This window comes from Lissotriton vulgaris, chromosome 1_1, assembly GCF_964263255.1.
Source record: "Lissotriton vulgaris chromosome 1_1, aLisVul1.2, whole genome shotgun sequence".
In the NCBI taxonomy this organism is placed as follows: domain Eukaryota; kingdom Metazoa; phylum Chordata; class Amphibia; order Caudata; family Salamandridae; genus Lissotriton; species Lissotriton vulgaris.
This window is the reverse complement of record NC_141685.1, coordinates 737,476,093-737,496,002: the sequence shown is the minus strand read 5'-3', so window position 1 is coordinate 737,496,002 and position 19,910 is coordinate 737,476,093. Positions and strand designations below refer to the sequence as shown.

The 19,910-nt window shown below is 47.4% G+C and overlaps 1 protein-coding gene across 2 annotated transcripts in view; it reads right to left on the bottom strand.

Annotated features, from left to right (window-relative positions):
• Nucleotides 1-19,910, bottom strand: part of CEP350 (centrosomal protein 350) — a 1,459,870-nt gene that overhangs the window by 74,238 nt on the left and 1,365,722 nt on the right. For both annotated transcript variants that reach the window (XM_086955422.1, XM_086955428.1), the window contains one exon: nucleotides 447-842. In XM_086955422.1, the coding sequence (XP_086811548.1) occupies nucleotides 447-842 (396 nt within the window). The remainder of the gene's footprint in view (nucleotides 1-446; nucleotides 843-19,910) is intronic.

The window sequence follows — 19,910 nt, the reverse complement described above, 5'->3', positions numbered from 1 at the left end:
CACTGAAACCACAACTATAGAATCACATATCAATTTTGCTCATCAATGTGGATGCCACTCACCCTAGCAATAACATGACGGTTCCCTTCTTTACAATACTTTAGGCCATTCTTTTTTGATGTGATATGCCCTCTTCCACCAATCTGATCACTAGGGGGCTGACATAAACCATTGATAATCCTGAAGACTAATCTAGGCAGCTACTCATATCCCTATTGGCAACCTTCTACTGTATGACTCCAAATACCTTTCCACTTACTACTAACTGTGCATAACTTTCCACTGCCCGTACCATGAATCCTGTGACCTCGACCCCAATAAATTCCTGATCACTCACAGTAACAGATCTGTAACTCACTATCACTGACACTAGTCTTTTTTCCACTAGGTATTAACAAGCTTGCACTGAGCTACCACAGTTATAAGCTCTTTAGTGTGTAACAAACCTGTTTGTATACACGTCTGCTGACACTTTCCAGGTCATCTCCTTTGGTACTACTATCTGTAAAGTCTGAGGGAAGACTGATGCTTTGGAGATCATAACCCTGTTGCTTCTTTATCCAAAGTTCCTCAGTAGCTGTTCGTACCAATCCTTCAACCTCAGCTATGGTGTGTGGCACAGCGAGGATGGGCTCCTCGTGGGCTTTCACAATGGCTGGCTCAAGTTCTGGCAGTGGAGCTTCTGGTTGTGTTGGCTGAACCTTTTGGGAGCTGATCCCAAAGTCCTCATCAAACCAGTCCTGGTCGTCTCCGATGGCACTCAAAAATTCCCTTCTGAGCTCAAGTTCAGATAGTCTCTTAGACAGCTCTTCTTGTCCACTGGTACCCAACACTGGGCTCTCCTAGGAAGAGAATGAACATTAAAGGTCAACAGAAAAAGATGAGTAACTAAGTGAGCCCACGGGCTAAGGCGTCTTTACAGCTAAAACTCCGACAAAATGTGAAAATGAAAATTGAGGGTACTACCATCTGCAACAGATGCTGCCTTCCAAGCCCTACTTTATAAAAATAACTTTACATAATATAAGAATAAAAATAAACAAGGAAAATTCACATGGGCAGTGTCAGAAATAGGTTCAGAGAAACATCAATGATAACCACAGTCACATTAGGACTTACAAATAGTATATTGAGCACTCACATATTAGTAGGTACATCCCTCTAGTCGTCCATGACCACCTACTATCACAACCTCAGCATAATAATAGAATTAGCCTCATTCCACAAACTGACCCAGATGAACTGAAATGTTTAAATGCATCCCCATTTACCACCCAGAAATATGCCCCATATCTCCAAGGCCAACCCTCACCAATGCTTACCTCAAATTGAAGGGAATGCGAAGCTATCAAATTGTTCACATACGATTTAACAATCTTGAAAATACATTCTACCTGATTCTGGATCAGACTAAAGTTAAATATACCTTAAAGATACTCAGCCTATTTTTCCTTTTGAAGCGTACACAATAAAGGTTAATCTGCTTGTGTTATGATTTATATAATAACTTCTTTAGCCCAGAAATTATGCGTGCCTACGCATGTGGTACTAATTGCATAACAAGAGAGAGATCACAGGATCACTTCTGGAACAATGAAGAAGACCCAGTAGAGCCGTTTGTGTTGAGTGGGGACTATGCTCTTACCACAGACATTATGTACCCAACATCATCCCAAAAATGTATTTCCACACAAAATTAACCTAGTGACACCACCTTGTTATATATTATCTGGTGAGCCAGCATGGTAAATCATCTGCTACCTTAAGGAAAACTGTTTACACAAGATGCCACATATGAATCTACTACTCTAACAGGAGGAATGTCCCATCTGTGCGAACATGAAATATTAATATCTCCTCTGTCCAGACCTTTTCGCCACCACATGGACAAGCCAAAATTGCCTGTGCACAGAAATTACTGAAGAACACACCACCTGCATTTATATCACACCTAACCAGGTTCGGCTGACCAGGTGCTGAAATAGCAAATGCCACCACCCACAAACCTCGAAGGTAACTGCAGAACTCCAGTTGTTCATAGAAACAATAGCCATCTTTAATCAACACAGCTCTTTGGTCAGGGCTACCCGTGCATTATGGTAGATATAGCAGCAAACTAGACAAAGTCTGCAGTAAGCAAGGTGAACTCCAGAAAATAATGGAATTCAGTGAGAATGTACCTTAATCTCTCGGACACCAATAATTGTCTTTGTTCAGCAACCTGACAGACCAGTATCACACTGAGATCTACAAATTATAACCAAAAGCTGCAATCATCAAATGTCAAATTAGCTTCACAGCCAGTCAAGGGGAAGTCAGGTTCATGCAAAACCCCAGATGCTGCTTCGATCACAGCACAGATTATATAATTCACACAAGCTCCTTAATAACAGAAGCCTGCAGTCCACAGAAATACCCCAAAACCAATGGGATGAGCTCAGGCGTTTTATGAAAAGACTACAGAGATTACACGCATGTCCTTAGACTTTAAGCAGCCACACTCCTGCCTACCAGGGATAAATGTAAAGCACAACACTGAACAAAAACTGAAACCTTTTCTCTTATCCACACTACCCTGAGAATTAACTGGTTACAACTTCCAAACAGAGACAGGTGAAAAGAAAACATGGAACACATGTAATATAAGGAAAACAATGTAACAATCAGTTTGCAGCAGGTGTCTCAAACCAGTGGATTACGAGCTATCAGTAACTCAGAGACACCTTCAGAGTAGTTCATAGCCTTGAGTTAATTTTTAAAGAAGCACACGGTTGCATTGTCTTGTTAAAGTCCAGGGAAGGCTGTGTTTATTTTGCATTATCTTCAGGCTGCAAATAGCAGAGCCTGAAAATGAGCAGATTTATGACTCAGGGTAGAGAGATGAAGAACTGAAGCACTGAGGTATTTAAATCTTAAATAAAGTCTTTGTCAACTCAATATTGGATTATGAGAACAAAATGATGTTTCTGAATGTTGTTAAATGGAAGAACATTAAAATGAAGAGTTAACTTAATGATTAAGTTAACTCTTATATTTTATCTCATTTCAAAGTGTTGCATTCCCTAATAGCAGGCCTCTTGCTCCCAGAGGCAGGTAGACATTGTACCATATTTAGAACTGAAAAATACTATCATTTGTTAGTTAAATGGGAGAATTTCAAAGTGGATAAAAATATTTCTATGAAACACTGAGTCAATGTTTTTCTCCACTTTCAATTAAGCCAATTACGTATTAATATTTTAGGTAACATCTTTCTTCACTTTAAAATTTCTCCTATTTAAATGAATTGCTGTTTTTTTCTGTTATAAATATGGCATTGTGTCTACATGCCACTGGGTACAAGATGCCTGCTGTTTGTAAATCTGACACTTTGAAATGGGAGAACATTTAAATAAGTTTTATGGAATCCATATAAACAAAATTAACCAGTATATTTTTCTCCCATTTCAAAGAGTTGCATTTACACAGAGCGGGCATCTTGCTTCCTGTAGCTGGTAGACAGTTTCATATTTATAACTGAAAATTACAGCCAATTTTTAATATGTAGAACTTTAAGTGCAGAAAAATGTTCCATATTATGAGTACTTTTTGCACAACATTTTTCTACACTTAAAATTTCTCCCATTTAAAAAAATGGTATTATGTTTGTGTCATACATGTAACAGTGCCACATATGGCGAAAGGTAGGTCCTGTGCCACATGTACATACAACACATGTTCACACATCCCCAAAGACCATGCTGTAACTGACACAAATGGCAGCCCTGTCACTGTGCCCCTAGTCAATTTTGTTCAAACTATAGTCTTTGGCTCTATTGGCATTTGGATTAGATGAAACTGGGCATGGGGGTATCGGGTAACATTGCGTGAGTGGCTTGGCTTCCGTAGCTCACAATTATTTTCATTGATCAGAAGTAGCTCTCACCACACAAAAGGTTGGAGATCCCTGGTATACAGCTGCCATTTTGAGGTAGCTAACGTGCTGTGGACTCTCCTGCCATCTTTTCTCGAAATCATTTGTTTTGGTTTTGAGAATGACTAATAATCATGCTTCCAAAACCGCCATGTTTTCAGTTTCCAGAATCCATCCTAGATTTTTTTATTCCCCTATGTCCCAACCATGCAAACAGGTGTGTTTGAGTGATGTGAAGTATAGAAGCTGTGTAAAGCAAAGTTGTAAGGTTAATACTTTTCAATCAGAGAGGGTGGTGGGTGGTAGATGCAAACATACAACAGGATACGCTGTAAACTAGGAGCTGCAAGCAAATAAAGTTTCTGTCTGCCGCATGTGTTGCAGGTCACATAATGTCCATTTCACTTACCGTTGTTACAAAAAAATGCTCTAATTCTATTTGAAAGTCTTGTGATTCTCCCCTTGCTGGATGTCAACAGAATAGTGTTTAGTGTAAGTGTTCCGCCTTACAAATGTTCATAAGACGGATATTACCTAGAAAGGCCATAGTAGATCCTATCTTGATTGTTGTGTGTACCAGGGTGTTAGTTAATACCCATTTTGATGTGCATAACAGACGTGGTTGCATCGTACAATCCATCTTGAAATGCCCATCTTGAATTTTGGGAGAACTAAGGAGTGGAAGCAAAGCAAACCCTTAAGTTGGTTTGTGGAACAATATTGTACTGTCACTGCAGTATAAGAGTTGAAATGTCTTGTTTTATTACTACATATTTGGCTGTCCGTATTTATTTTTCATTGATTTTACCGTTATAGATTTTTATCTATACTGTGGGCTAAATAGATGCTCTCTGACAAAAGGCACAATGAGGAGATGGTGCTGAACTTCAGTTTTAAACCTTGAAATGCAGAGTCAGGCACTGTGCTATAGGAGAATGTTGGAATGATTTGGCAACAAGCTGTTTTGGCCTCATCAAGGGCAGAGCAAATGCTTGCATAGTAAATAGTCTTCCTCTTAGTTATTACATGTTTCTGCCATTTAGGAATATGCAGAGGAGCTCCTATATATTTCGATTAGACTCATTTTTATCTGTTGAGCAAAACATAAGGGTTGCTGTCCCCATCACATTCGTTTTTCAAGCAGGATCTATGTGCTTGCTTTCCTTGTCTTGCAAAAGTTTGTTCGCAGCCTCCTGTTTGAGGGGACTTTTAAGGGCTTGTGTAGGTAACCGTAAAGATGGGTGGGAAGTGACCGCTGAAGTATAAGGGGTCTGATTTACATATGTGCTACAACTGTGGTATAATGCAGTATGAGTTGGTCAAAGTTTTAAAATTGTCTGTGGCTTTTTCTAGTAACATCTTAATGACTGGCTGGTGCTGAACTGTATGTTCAGTTAGAGACTATTTCAATCACTATTTTTCTTCTTCCTCTACTACCACAGGCACCATATTCTTAAGATCTGCATTCTGTAGAACTACATAATAGGTTGAAGATTTGTCAGGCAGAGATGGGTGATCGAGGTGGTTATCTGGATCATAGATCCGCTATATACATTCCATGCCTTTTTCTTTGTGAAATACAAGTTATTGGTATCTCTACCTCTCATCTTCATTCTCTGGCTCAACATGTACTGGAGCAGAGGTCATGTCTTGTATAACATTATGTAGTGATTAAGGTGTTTGGCTCTTTTTGCAATGAGGAAGAATGTACTGGCACAGCTCAAGCGCACTAGCTTCCTCAAAAGTAAGATTATGTCTGCTGGGGCTTTTCCCTGGCGGCGACTGGGTCTGCGGTGTGGGGCTGGAAGTATGGTTTTTAGCCTTGGGTGCCTCTTAAGGCTCTGAGGTGTCTTTATGTGGGCTAGGAACAATGTGGCCAATGTCTAGGTCAATGCACAGGTGTTTTTGTCAAAAATCTTGTGTCTTCTTGAGACTGCGATGAAGAATCAATTGTAGGCATTTGAACTCAGTATTCACGTTGGGGACTCACACAGGACCTTTGAATGTGGCATGTGTCTTGGCTACAGACTGCCCCTGGCGTCTTGGTACCTTTGGTACATTTTGGGTTTGGTCAAAATTCGATCAGAAGACAACAAGTTACTTACCTGTAACTTTGGTTCCCCAGTATTGGTAACTTTCATAGATTCCCATGCTTTGTATCATTCCCAGTCGTCGGAATGGGAGCCTCGGTAAAAATAAATAACCTAGTAGTAAGCACAAAAGTGAAAAAATAGGCCTAGGCCTCATCCCCTTTTATAGCTTATCCACCTCTTTTTGTAAAAGAGACCAAACTTCTGCAATAACCAATCAGAGCAGCCTCACCCCATAGAACCTTCCTGAGAGAGCCTCAGAGCCTCAGATTTTCGTAGCCGTTGTGTAACAGTCACCACATCTGCTGAAGGCTGAGCTTTCCCAGGGGAGGCGGGTGGGCGCATGGGAATCTATGAAAGTTACCAATACTGGGGCACCAAAGTTACAGGTAAGTAACTTGTTTTCTTGCCCCAGTATTGGAACTTTCATAGATTCCCATGCTTTGTATCAGAGTAGCTAGCAGTACACATAATGCATATTTTGTTCTTTGCATATATATATATACATTGTCATACCAAGCAGAAGAACAACTCATTAGTGATACAAAATATGCCAAATAGGAAGGCGGGATAGTAAGGAAAGCTCACCGTCTTATTGGAAAAGGTTCCTCAAGACTGCTTGACCCACTGCTGCATCCTCCTTCACCGAAGAATCCAAGCAGTAGTGCCGAGTGAAGGTATGGATACTGCTCCAAGTTGCTGCTCTACAGATGTCTTTTATCGGGACCACTGAGAAGAGGGCCACTGATGAAGCCATCGCTCTCTTAGAAGGAGCACGAACTGTGCGCTCCAGAGGCTTGCCCGCTTCTCGATGGCAAAACTGGATTGCATTTGATATCCAGCTAGAAATACAGGTTTTTGAAATTGGACATCCCCTCCTTGGAGCACTGAAGGAGACAAAGAGCTGAGAAGACTTTCTGAATGGCTTTGTCCGTTCCAAGTAAAATTTCAAAACTTCCAAAGAATGTAGCGCCCTCTCTGCTGGCGTAGAGGGCCGAGGAAAGAAAGATTTTAAGATCACCGGCTCATTCAGATGGAATTCTGAAAGAACTTTTGGGATAAATTTAGGATTTGTCCGCAGGATTAGAACATCATTTTTGAATTGTAGAAAGGGTTCCACAATTGTGAATGCCTGAAGTTCTCTAACTCTTCGAGCTGATGTCAAAGCCAAGAGAAGAGCAAGTTTCCATGACACAAATTTCATATCCGCCCTGTGAATAGGCTCGAACGGAGCTTTCAACAGGTGCGAAAGAACCAAATTAAGGTGCCAGGCCGGAGGTGGAGGCCGGACTGGAGGAAAAACTCTGAATAAACCCTTCAGAAACTGCTTAACAACCCTCGCCGACCAAAGAGAAGGGCCTGATGACGTGCGTCTAAATCTTAAAATGGCTGCAAGATGAACTTTAACAGACGAATGCGCCAATCCAGATTTTGCTAGAGAAAGGATGTAAGGCAAAAGCTGGTGAAGGGCCGACGTATATGGATGTACCCCTTGTTTCTGGCACCAAAGACAAAACCTCTTCCACTTTGCCCGATAGGTCTTATTTGTACTAGGCGCACGGGCCTGAGCCAGAATGTCCCTACATTTTCCTGGGGTATTTAAATGCTGGAATTCTCTGTACTCAGGAGCCACGCTGTCAATTGGAGGGAGTTCACATCTGGATGGAGCACCTGACCCTGAGTCATTGACAACAGCGATGGAACAGGCCGCAGAAGAATCGGATGGTCCTGAGAGAGTAGGAGAAGCTCTGTGTACCAGAGTTGTCGGGGCCATGCTGGTGCTATTAATATCATTCTGCACGGCTCCGCCTTGAGCTTCCTGATCAGTCTTGGGATTAGAGGAATTGGTGAAAAGGCGTAGACAAATGCGCCGTACCAAGCAATCAAAAGCACATTCCCCAAGGATCCCTGATGGAGATCCCTGCTTGCGTAGCACTGGCATTTGGTGTTCTGAGGTGTCGCAAACAGATCGATCGTTGGGGTCCCCGAACATGAAAAGATCTCCTCTAGAATGGTCTGATTAAATTCCCACTCGTGGCTGATTGACCTCTGGCGACTCAAAGCATCCGCTGTGGAATTGAGCGTCCCTGCTAGATGTTCCGCTGACAGAGTAATTTTGTGTTGAATTACCCAGTTCCAAATTCTCTGCGCTTCCTTGGAAAGGGAACAGGATCTCGTCCCGCCCTGCTTGTTTATGTAATGCATGGCCGTAGTGTTGTCCGTACGAACCAGCACTGAACGGGTTTGGATTCTTGGAACGAAAGCCTGCAAGGCTAGACGGATAGCCATAAGTTCTAGCAGGTGGATGTGGAACCTGCATTGGGTTGCGCTCCAGTGGCCACTAACTTGGAGCTCCTGAAGGACCGCTCCCCAACCCTCCATAGAGGCATCCGTCGTTTACACCATGGGAGATGGAGGAAGCTAGAATGTCAAACTCACTGAAATGTTCTCCTTCCTTGACCACCAGTCACTTTCTTTTTTCATGACCGGCGTGATAATGATTTTGTCGTCGAAGGAACCCGTTGCCTGACGCCATTGTTTGTCCAGTTGTTCATGCAGTGGACGCATCCTTAGCCTGCAGTGCGGAATCAATGGTATGCAGGATGATATCGATCCTAGAAGGGATTTGTAACAACGTACTGACAGAAATTTCCTTGATCGTAGAATGCGAGCTGACAGAGTGAGATTCTTCTGGCGTTCTTTCGACGGTAAAGCTTTGCAGCAATCTGTGTCCAGAATCGCCCCTAAAAACTTTGTCGTCTTGGATGGTCGCAAGACCGACTTTTCCTTGTTGAGTCGAAGTCCTAACTGTTCGAAAAGTGTCCTGCAGGTTGTGACAGCCCTGGAAGCTTTCTGGAATGAAGGAGCTTTCACCAGCCAATCGTCCAAGTATGGGAAGACTTCCAAAGACTGCCTCCTGAGAAAAGCCGCCACCGGAGCTAGTACTTTTGTGAAAATTATCGGTGCGGACCGCAGACCAAAGGGCAGCACCTTGAACCGAAAGTGGCTCTTGCCTACTGTGAACCGTAGATATTGCCTGTGAGCTGGGTGGATGGGTACATGGAAATATGCATCCTCCAAATCCAGAGTTGCCATGTAGTCCCCTGGATTGAGAAGACGTAAAATATCTTGAAGGGTGACCATCCTGAACGACACCTTGATGAGATAAGTGTTGAGCTCCCGTAGATCTAGTATCGGACGCCATTTCTCCTTCGTCTTGTGAACCAGGAAGAACCTGGAATAAAATCCTTTCCCCTTTTGGGAGTGAGGTACAGGTTCTATTGCCCCCTTGATGAAGAGTTGGTGGGCTTCGAGACGAAGAAGTCCCAGATGTTTCGACGTAATGGCGTTTGGAGCTCTGTTTGGAGGAAGATTTTGAAACTCCAAAGTGTGTCCTGTTTTGATGATATTCAGAACCCACTGGTCTGATGATATGACCTTCCAGCTAAATAGAAAATATGCAATCCTGCCCCCCACTGGTGTTGACGAGGGAACAAGAACAGTAGAAAGAGCCACAGGGCCGCTATTGTTTCCTGGAATTGTCTCTCCCCTGTCGGCCTTGACGCCCTCTTGACGGCTGGCGAGAGAAAGACGCTGACTGACTTTGCCGTTGAGAGTATTGGGGCTTGTATGATAGTTGTGAGTAGGAAGAAATGCGCTGCTGGTTTCGCCTCTGTAGGATGAGAAACCTCTTCCTCTTGCACCCCCTAAAAGGGACTTTACGGTAGGTCAAAGTTCCTAGGGACTAGGCCGTGACCGTATCCCTTCTTTATCCCTTGCAGGGCATCATCCACGTGCTTGCCAAACAACATTTCACCATCGTAGGGCAAGTCTAGAATTTTATTTTGCACCTCCTGGCGAAATCACGTAGCTCTCAACCAGCCCTGACGCCGCAACACTGCCGAACCTGCCAGCGCTTGGAAGGCTGTTGTCGCTATGTCCATAGCGCAGTCTATTACCTCCGAAGAGGCACGCTCATCCTCCAGCAAGATCTTTTTTACTTCATCCTTTGAGCCATCAGGAAGTTCCTCCACAAATGGGGACAAGTCACACCACATCTGGCGATCATATCTCCCCAGGATCGCCAGAGCATTCGCCGCTCGAACAAGAAGGCTGGCCATAGTCGAGAACCTCTTTCCGACATTATCTAGACGCCTCCCTTCCTTATCTGGTGGTGTAGTCAGTGGCGTTGATGGATTTTTAGATTTACTCTGTGCTGCCTGGGAGATTACAGAGTCTGGTTTCGGCTGCCCAGTGAGACAAGCGGGGCTGCCCTCCGGCGCTTTATATTTCTTCTCCAGCCGGGGAAGAACTGGGAGGACCGTTGCTGGATTCTGCATGGCCTTTATACCCTCAGACCAAACATACTCTATGATGGGAATAGAGCTAACCGATTTTTGGTAAGGTTCCTTGAAATCATATAAAAAACAGTCCGATTGGACCGTCGTAATTGAAAGTCCAAACGTCTTTGATGCCCTCTCCATGAGATTATGAAAACCTCCAATGTCTGCTGGAGGGGAGGTAGCGTTATCTGGCACTTGAACATCTGGGTCTTGAGGACCATCAATGTCCCAGTTTCTATCCGGATCTTGGTCTGGATCCACCTGTCGATCAGCATCTGATGAAGCATCATCATAACCCTCATCCTGGATATGGACCACATCTCGCTGAGATTCTTTAGGCACGGGTTCGTCCACCCTCAAAGGCAAAGAAGTCTGCGCCACTTCTTGCGGCGGTGGGATTGAAGGTGAAGGAGGACGTACTTGCTGTACCTCCGGTTGAGTTGGAAATCTGCGTCTGTAATCTTGCAACATTAACTGCAAGTCCGAAATGAGTGAGGACGACATGGCTACCATGTCCTGTGGATGTCTTTGTGGAGACCTCTGAGGGCGTACATTCACAGTAGATCTCTCATGGTGAACATAGGCCTCCTGCGGCACATAGTGATGTTCCACTGCGCCCTCGTCAGAACTTGAGTCCTGGCACTTGACATTTAGGTCCGATGGGCTATAAGCCGGTCCTTAAGGACTCTCATCCTCCTCTTCAGATTCCTCATCCAGTAATAATGTCGGTGGGAAGGGCGTGACTTGCCGTGGAGACGTCATTTCTGGTGTAATCTGACGTTTTTTGATGGAAATACAAAGTTTTCTAGTCGTCGTCGACTGAAGAATCCTCGTCGACGGTGTCGTCGACGGAGCCGACGACGAAGAGATTGGACTCGTCGTCGAAAGGTGGATCGTCGATGATGGGATTGCTGTCGTCGATGAAGGATGGATCGTCGACGGGGCTGTTTTCAAAGGCAAGTCTTTCTTGACTGGAATTGTCGACGTACCTGTCATTTTTGCCGTCTGTCCAAAGGCAGTTCTTGAGGAGTAGAAGCAGGTTTTTTGCCACCTTTCTCCTTTTCTGAAGATGTTTTAGTTGCCTTCGCAGTCTGTGACTCCTCAAGCTGTCCCTGCCTCTCCTTTTCACCGCGGTGAGGAGATTTTAGGGAAGCAGGCCCTTCAGATCTATCAGAGGTCCCAAGTAAGGCCTTGACAGGGGGCTCAGTAGATATAGAGGGGGATGACCTACCCCTTTTCTTAGATCTTCTCGAGGACGGATCCGAAGAAGAGCCCTCACTGTCTGAAGAAATAAAGTCCTTCCGGGTCTTCATCTTGTGAAGCCAGGTCAGTAGGCGGCCTTCTCTGTCTCTTAAAGTTTTTGTAGAGAAGGTCCTGCAAATCTTGCACTCAGTGGCCTTGTGGTCTGGGTACAAACAGTATATGCAATCTTCATGTTTGTCCTCCTCAAACAGTCTTTTTTTGGAACATGTAGCACAAGCTCTAAAAAGAGCCTTTCTCTCCTTGTCAGACATTCTTGAAACTGAAGAAGAAAGTTGAAATAGGAATAGTAAACTGAAGAAAATTGAGCAGAGCTCAATGGAGACTCCCTAGCACAACGTGCGGTAGAAAATCTGAGGCTCTCTCAGGAAGGTTCTATGGGGTGAGGCTGCTCTGATTGGTTAAAAGATGTGGATAAGCTACAAAAGGAGATGAGGCCTAGGCCTATTTTTTCACTTTTGTGCTTACTACTAGGTTATTTATTTTTACTGAGGCTCCCATTCCGACGACGGGGAATGATACAAAGCATGGGAATCTATGAAAGTTCCAATACTGGGGCAATAACTCATTATCTGGTCTTAGCTGGTTCTGCCTTTCCTTCTCTGGGTCCATTACTCCTGAAGGGCAGAGAGCAGCATCACGCAAGTTCCTCAAATGCTTTGGAAGTTATTTTGCTTGATTACTTTCATTCCATGGAGGAACGGCGAACCCACATAAGACTACAATGCAATCTGATTGTTTTCTAACAGATTTTTTTATATTTAAAGAACTGGCATGCCTAACAGCTGCTTTGTCATGATCATGAGAAAAACGCAGTTTACTTATCTGATGCCAATCAAATTCTGCCAAATTTGTGTAAGAGTGAGGGTAGAAGTGAAAAAGGAAAAGTTACTTGCAACTAGATCGAGTTCTTCATCATCAGTGTTCTCTCTAAATTCAGGTTAAAATATCTAAACATATGTAGGAGATCCCAGAACACGTTAACAAATATGTTTTCTGAAACAAAACATTCCTAATTAGGCAACATTTCCTGTTAAAAAAGAAGAAAACATCCAATTAGCAAACTACAACATAAAAGCACGTTTGGCTAAAAACACTGCTGCTTACCAGGTGTCCTAAAGCCTAAATTACCGGAATTCTGAAAACGTGAACCTGACACAAGATATCAAAAGGTGAACAGCCCAGGTAAAAGGAGCAACATTTGCCAAATTTTGGTATGAAAATGGAAACAAAAAGCTAAAGAACGTCAAAATACCTCCAGCGATATATAACCTTGCCCCTCCACCCTAATCAGCCCCTCCCCAGAAAAATGAAATTGGTGTTTCTAGCCAGCTATTATTGTAAAAAAAAGACAAACTGATTGTGATCTTTCTCGCAGGGCTGGAAAATAATCGGCCCAACTGCCTGCTTGGTGGGTATGATGGGATATTGTGGCCTTCTGGAATTCTTAAGGTGGCAGGGCACTTTTTCACAGCTCTGTTTAGTTAAGTGTTAGAACACAATTTCCTGCTTTTTCTACTTTTTACTATGTATTGTTATGCAGTGGTGTTTTCAGCCAAAAATGCTTGTATGTTTCACTTTGGCTAATTGGATGTAAAAAACTAAAACAAAAAAACAGCAACTGTTGCCTTATTGAGTATGGTTCCTTTTAGAATCAATCGTTTTTATTGAGCAGTATAACAACTCAGAACACAGCTCAGCTGCCTACATCCGCTGGCTGGCAGGGCAAAATCCAAAACCATTAGACACAGTGTTCGGGCCTACACCCCCGAGGGCGACCCCATGAGGGAAAATGAAATGCCATGATGAGCAGCCAGTGCAAACACAAAGCTACCGCTTTTAATTACAAGAACAAAGACAAAGAAAACCTACCTTCCCCCACCCCCAAACCTCCCCTCCGCCGCTCACCTCCCACCTCCGCTTCAGTCTCATCGTCCTCCTTACACTCCCTATCGCCCCTACACCCCCCCTAAGCGCCGCTCAAACCACCTTGCAGGTCCCCAAGGCTCCAAAGGAATAAGTTGAAGAATCTGCAAGTACTTCGGGCAAGTGACTTCCCTCAAGTCCCTAGATAGAAGATGCAGGAATGGGCCCCACAGTTCTGCGTATTCCGCCCCTTTTCCATCCATTCTCAGCGATAGCTGCTCCATAGCCAAAAGATGCTATAGCCTTCGGATCCAGTCCCTTGGGTCAGGTGAGTCAGGGGATCCCCACTGCGCAAGAATGACAAGGCGTGCTGCCAGCAAGGCCAGAGCGATTTGTCTACCCCTCAGCGAGCGCAAAGGAAACGATTTCATATATGGAAGCCCTAATAGCGCATGCTCAGGTGCTCGAGGGAACGTGATCTGAAAGGCATCGTCTAGGTCGTCAAGGATCACCGTCCAATACCGCTCTAGCTTCGGACAGTGCCACAGAAGGTGCATCAAGGTGCCTGGGGAACCACACCCCCTCCAACAGAGGCCTGAGTTCTTCCGATGCCAAGCTTTAATACGAGCTGGGTTATAATACCAATAAGTACCGCCTTGTAGGCGGACTCAGTGCCTGCTACGTTGGCAGTGGTGTGGTGCGCACAGTAGAAAACCTGCTCCCACGCCCTAGCTTTGTCTCCCAGAGAACCTGCGCTTTTGTACGTAAAGCTTCCGGACGCGCCATGATCATAGCATACAAGTCAGATATAAGCTTGCTATCATCTTTCTTGCAGACTATCCATTTTTTGAAAGCCGTCAAGGGACGGGACAGACGCAATATTAGGAGACTGAGTAACCCCAATGCTCTAATTGCGCATAAGGAAAAGCAACGGACTCCGAGGGAGAAATATATTCCTGATGAAGCAGGGGGAACGGAATTAGGCCATCAAGATCAAAGAGGGAACCCACTCTCTTACAACCTTCTTCCCTCCAGTGCTGGAAGATCGGGGACACACAACCCGGTGGGAAGTCCGGATTATCTGCAATGGGCGTCTTAGGGAACGGGAAAGTAGTCCAACCTCTATGCTACGCCAATTGGTCCCACGCCTTCAGCGTCGGTGACATACATATTAATAAGCCATTGTAGCTTCTGGAGGGAACCTGGTGGAGGGCTCAATGGGAGCATTTGAAAAAGGTACAGGATACGAGGGAGCACTGTCATTTTAACTGCCGTCAGCCTATCGAACCAAGCCAGGTTAAGACGGGACAAAGAGTTGGTCATCCACCCGGAACTGGCGAGTGCGATCCAGATAGTATGAGAGTGCACATTTTGGGTCCAGACAGTGGAGCCTCTCTTCCTCTTTCGAGGAATGCGGAGGCGGAAAGAAGGTGGGCAAGGAGATGGACTGCCCGATGTGGAAGGCTGTGACTACCTTGGGCAGGAAAGAGGGTCGCGCCCGCAACACAACTTTGTCCGGATGGACAGAAAGGAAAGGGGGTTGTAAAGAAAGGGCTTGGAGCTCACTCTCCCTCCTGGCAAAGGTGATGGCAACCAGGAATGCAGTCTTAAGGGTGAGAAGACGAAGAGGACAGTTATGAAGTGGCTCGAAGGGAGCGCACATCAGATAAGTCAGAACAAGGTTCAAGTCCCACTGAGGCATCACGAAAGTAACAGGGGGGAACATATGAGTGATGCTCTTCAAGAACCTATTTACAACCGGGGACTTGAACAAAAAGGGCTGATCAGGTAGCCTTAAAAAGGCAGAAAGGGCAGAAAGGTAGTCCTTCATAGTGCCCAGAGCAGAGCCCTGCCGGGCAAAGAGAAAGAAGAAAGAAGAAAGAGGAGAACCTCAGAAAGGGGGCAGGGAGTGGATCCACAGCCTTTGCTGTGCACCATGCCACTAATTTGTTCCACCTGCAGGCATATACCGATTTTGTGGAGGGACGCCTGGCTGCCAGAATCACATTGCAAACTTCAGAAGGCAAGTCAAATGGCCTCAACTGTCGCCACTCAATATCCACGCATGGAGGTGGAGACTGGACAGGTTCGGGTGGAGGACCGTCCCCTGCTGCTGCGACCGAAGGTCATCCTGAAGAGGCAGACGAATCGGGGGATCGACTGACATGCTGAGTAGCTCGGGATACCAGTATCTTCGTGCCCAGCCCAGAGCCACAAGGATGACTTGGGCCCGGTCGCGCCTGATCTTCTTCAGCACTCTGGGCAGAAGTGGTATAGGCGTAGAACTGATGACATTGCGCGTTCTCTTCTGTGGCGAATAGATCTAACCAAGGTTCTCCCCACTGCTGAAAGAGACCTTGCTCCACGTCCGAGTACAGACGCCATTCGTGATCCATCATGCACCTGCGGCTGAGTTCGTCCGCCCTGGCGTTCAGGGAACCTGCCAGGTGTTGAACCACCAGGGTCACACCCTGATGTTTCAGCCATTGCCAGTGCCGCAGAGCCTCCTGGCAGAGGGTCCATGACCCCACCACGTCCTGTTTGTTGGAGTACCACATGGCAGTGGTGTTGTCCGTGAACACCTGCACTACACTGCCCCGGACAGATGGGAGGAATGCTTTCAGTGCAAGAAGGATCGCCCGCAGCTCCAGAAGGTTGATGTGGAGCCGGGACTCCGCCGGAGAGCAGAGGCCTCTGATCTACGCCTCTCCCATGTGGCCCCCCCAGCCCAGAAGGGACGCCTCGGTCATAACTACCTGCTCCGGTTGGGGTAGGGAGAGGGATCTGCCGCTGACCCAATCGCGGTCCATGAGCCACCACTGCAACTGTCTTGCAGTTCCCTCTGAGATCAAGACGATTAAGCTGCCCTGATGCTGGGCCCACTGAAACTTCAGGTCCCACTGCAGAGCCCGCATCCGCCACCTGGCGTGATGCACCAGAAGGATGCAGGAGGCCATCAGCCCCAGAAGCCGCAGCATCAACCTGACAGAGACTCTGGATAAAGGCTGAAAGATCGGAATCAGAGCCCAAATATACCGGACTCGCTGTTTGGGAGGATAAACCCAAAACTGCATTGTGTCCTGAAACGCTCAGATGAAGAGGAGCTTCTGAGAGGGAGTTAGGTGTGACTTCGGCACGTTGATGGAGAACCCCAGCGAATGCAGGAGGTCGGCCATAGTCTGGAGGTGGGAGAAGACTGCTTGGGGAGAGCCCACCTTCAACAGCCAGTCGTCGAGATAGGGGAAGACTGGAAACCCTGATCTGCACAGGTGAGCTGCGACCGCCCCATCACTTTCGTGAACACCTGAGGGGCGCTAGTAAGGCCAAAGGGGAGCACAGTAAACTGAAAGTGCTCGTGGATTACTGTGAAATGCAGGTAAAGCTGGTGGGTTGGCAGGACGGGGATGTGAAAATAAGCGTCCTGCAAGTCCAACGCTACCAACCAGTCTCCAGGGTTGAGGGCAGACAAGACCTGAGCGAGCATCAACATTTTTTACTTCTCCGTCCGGAGGAAGAGGTTGACGTTCTTGAGATCCAAGATAGGACGCAGGACTTTGTCACCAGAAAGTAGTGGGAATAGCAACTACAAACTACTTCTGGGGCAGGAATGCCCTGGATGGCCTGCTTGGCCAAGAGAGCCAAAACTTCCTGTTGGAGAAGGGCTGGGTGATCCTCCGACATGCAATAGTACTGAGGTGGCATGGAGGGAGGGGTAGTCTCGAAGGGGTGGGAGTAGCCCCTTCGGACTATCTGCAGAACCCACCTGTCCAATGTGATGGTGCGCCAGTGGGGGAGGTGATGGCGGATCCTGCCGCCCACTGGCGTTTGGTGGCCCTGGAAGGTCGGACTAGGAGGGTTTGGAGGCTAATGCAGAGTGGGCTGTGGTGGACTGGCCTGCTCGCTGGCCCCCATAACCACGCCGGTGGTTACCACGTCCCTGGCCGTGCTGGGGCTGAACAGCCTGCCCCGGCCTGTGGCTCTGGGTGGGACGTAGTGGGGCACCCCTTCCATAGCCACGAAAGGGGCGAAAGGCAGACTGCGCAGGGTAGGTGGTGGAGAGGCCCAAGGACTTGGCCGTAGCCTGGGAGTCCTTAAAGGGCTCTAGCGCGTTGTCTGGCTTGTCGCAGAAAAGGCACGGGCCATCAAAGGGCATGTCCATAAGTGTGGATTGGACATCCCCGAAAAAACCAGTAGATCGCAACCAGGCGTAGCGTCGTAGAGCTACTGACGTGGAAATAGTCCTGCCAAGTGCGTCGGGGGTATCCAGCCCACAGCGGATGGTAAACTTCGCTGCGTCTCTCCCCTCGGTGACTGCATGAGAGAGCATGGCCTGGGTCTCCTCCGGGCACTGAGGCAGCACTTGCTCCATTGTATCCCACACAGAGTGGGAATAACAGTCCAACTGACATGCGGCGTTTATCGACCACAGTCCCAAGCTGGAGGAAGAAAACGTATTCTTCCCAAGTTGGTCCAGCTTTTTGGATTCCCTATCAGGTGGAGCGGTAGGGAAGGCGCCCTTTGACCTAGAGGCATGGACCACCAAGCTCTCAGGGGTAGGGTGTTGGGAGAGAAAAGTGGGGTCACCCGAGGCCGGGCGGTGGCGTCGGGCAACCATCCTATCCACAGGAGCCCCTGTGTTGGGCCTGGACCAGGTGCCCAAAAGGATGTCCGTTTGGGCTTTATTGAATGACAGCAGAGGCTCCGAAGACCTTGATGCCGCCTGAAGCACCTCTGTCAGGAGGTTAGTCCTGACTGCCACCGTAGGAAGCTCGAGGTGGAGAGCCTCGGCCGCCCTATGCACCACCATGTGGTGCATAGGGCGGCCATGTGGTGCACCACCACCAGCGTATGACGCTCCATCCCAGTCACGGTAGGAGAAGACAACATTCCTAGGCCCAGACCACTGGCATCCCCCAGTTCCTCTCTCCAGTCCAGCTCATACTCCAGCTGGTCTGTCAGACGGTCACCAGACCCCTCCCAGTCTTCCTCATCCTCCTCTGGCTGAAAATGGCCAGGGTGGACCAAGGGACAAAAGTATCCGTCGGTCGACACCAGTCCGGCTACGTGTCCAGATTGGGCAGATGCCAGGGTCGACACTGGCTGGGGGTCCAGCCATCGTCAGCTGTGGATGTGATGCCGGTGGAATCAGCGCCGGTGGAGGTCTAACGAGGTCGACCATCGACCGACGCCGATCAGGATCCAGGCCTGGATCCAAGGGGGCCCGCAGTGCCGAGGCTCAAGCTGCCGGCGTCGAAGGGCTAGGGCCCCCAGCTGAGTCTGTGGGGCCTGAAGGCGTGCTAGCAGAGTTGGGCTGCCCAAAGATGACATGCTTCGCTTTGTAAAATTGGCGAAGCTGGGCAAGGGTCGCTCCCGGTCACGGGAAGGCCGGAGTCGACCCTGAAGGCTCAGCACACGGAGCCGCGGGAGGGGCACCGCCCGCACCCTGCATCCCATCGGCCGACGGGAAGTCGAAGAGCGAAGATGCTTCTTCGACTTCTTTCTGTGCTTCGACTTACCTGATCCTGAGTAAGAAGACTTAGATGAGGAGTGATGGCTCCGCGATCGGTCCCCGTGACATCCCACAAGACCACGACCTTGAGCGACGGGGAGTCGACTGCCTGGGCCTCGAGGACCTTTTGGGACCGCTCCCGCAAAGACTTCGGGCCATGGTTTGGCAGTCGGAGCACGACTTGGGGTTGTGGTTGCGCTCTAGGCAATAGAGGCACACACAGTTCGGATCCGTCACTGACATCAGTCGGGTACAGGAATCGCAGGCCTTGAAGCCGGGCATCCTGCGTGCCCCAGGAGTTGATGTAAGACTCAAAAATGAAGTTGACAAAAGTCGCAAAAAAGTCAGTCAAAAAGTGACCAGGGGTACCGCTCTCTCCGGATCTGCACTTGCTGGCACGAAAAAAGAAAGAACTGACGTCAGCGCGCAAGGGCGGCATCTAAGTAACTTCTGCAACTTCGTCCCGGTGACCACAACGCCGACGACAGACGCAGTCAACTGACGACACCTACAGACGCGCAGGGGTACGGCTGAAGAAAAACGTTCCGGATCTAGTCTGACTCCTGGGGGTATTTATAAGGTAAGGAATATATACCTAACTGTACAAAATGGGCAAAAGGGCTGCCAAATAACCTTTAATAGTAAAACTTCAGACAGTTTGGTTTGTGAGGGGACGCTTTCGCAGAATCCACACTAGAACAGAAAGATTTCCCTGCAAAACAAAAATGAACTTTGTAGAGGGACGCCTTGCTGCAAGTTTGACATCCACAACCTCAAGTGGTAGGTCAAACTCAGTAATCTAATGCTGCTCAATCTCCACACATGGAGGTGTAGATTGTGCAAGCTTTGGTGCAGAACCCTGCCCTGCTGCAGTGACAGAACATCCTCCCCGAAGCTGTACTGCTTGGGGTGCAACCGCCATTGTGACC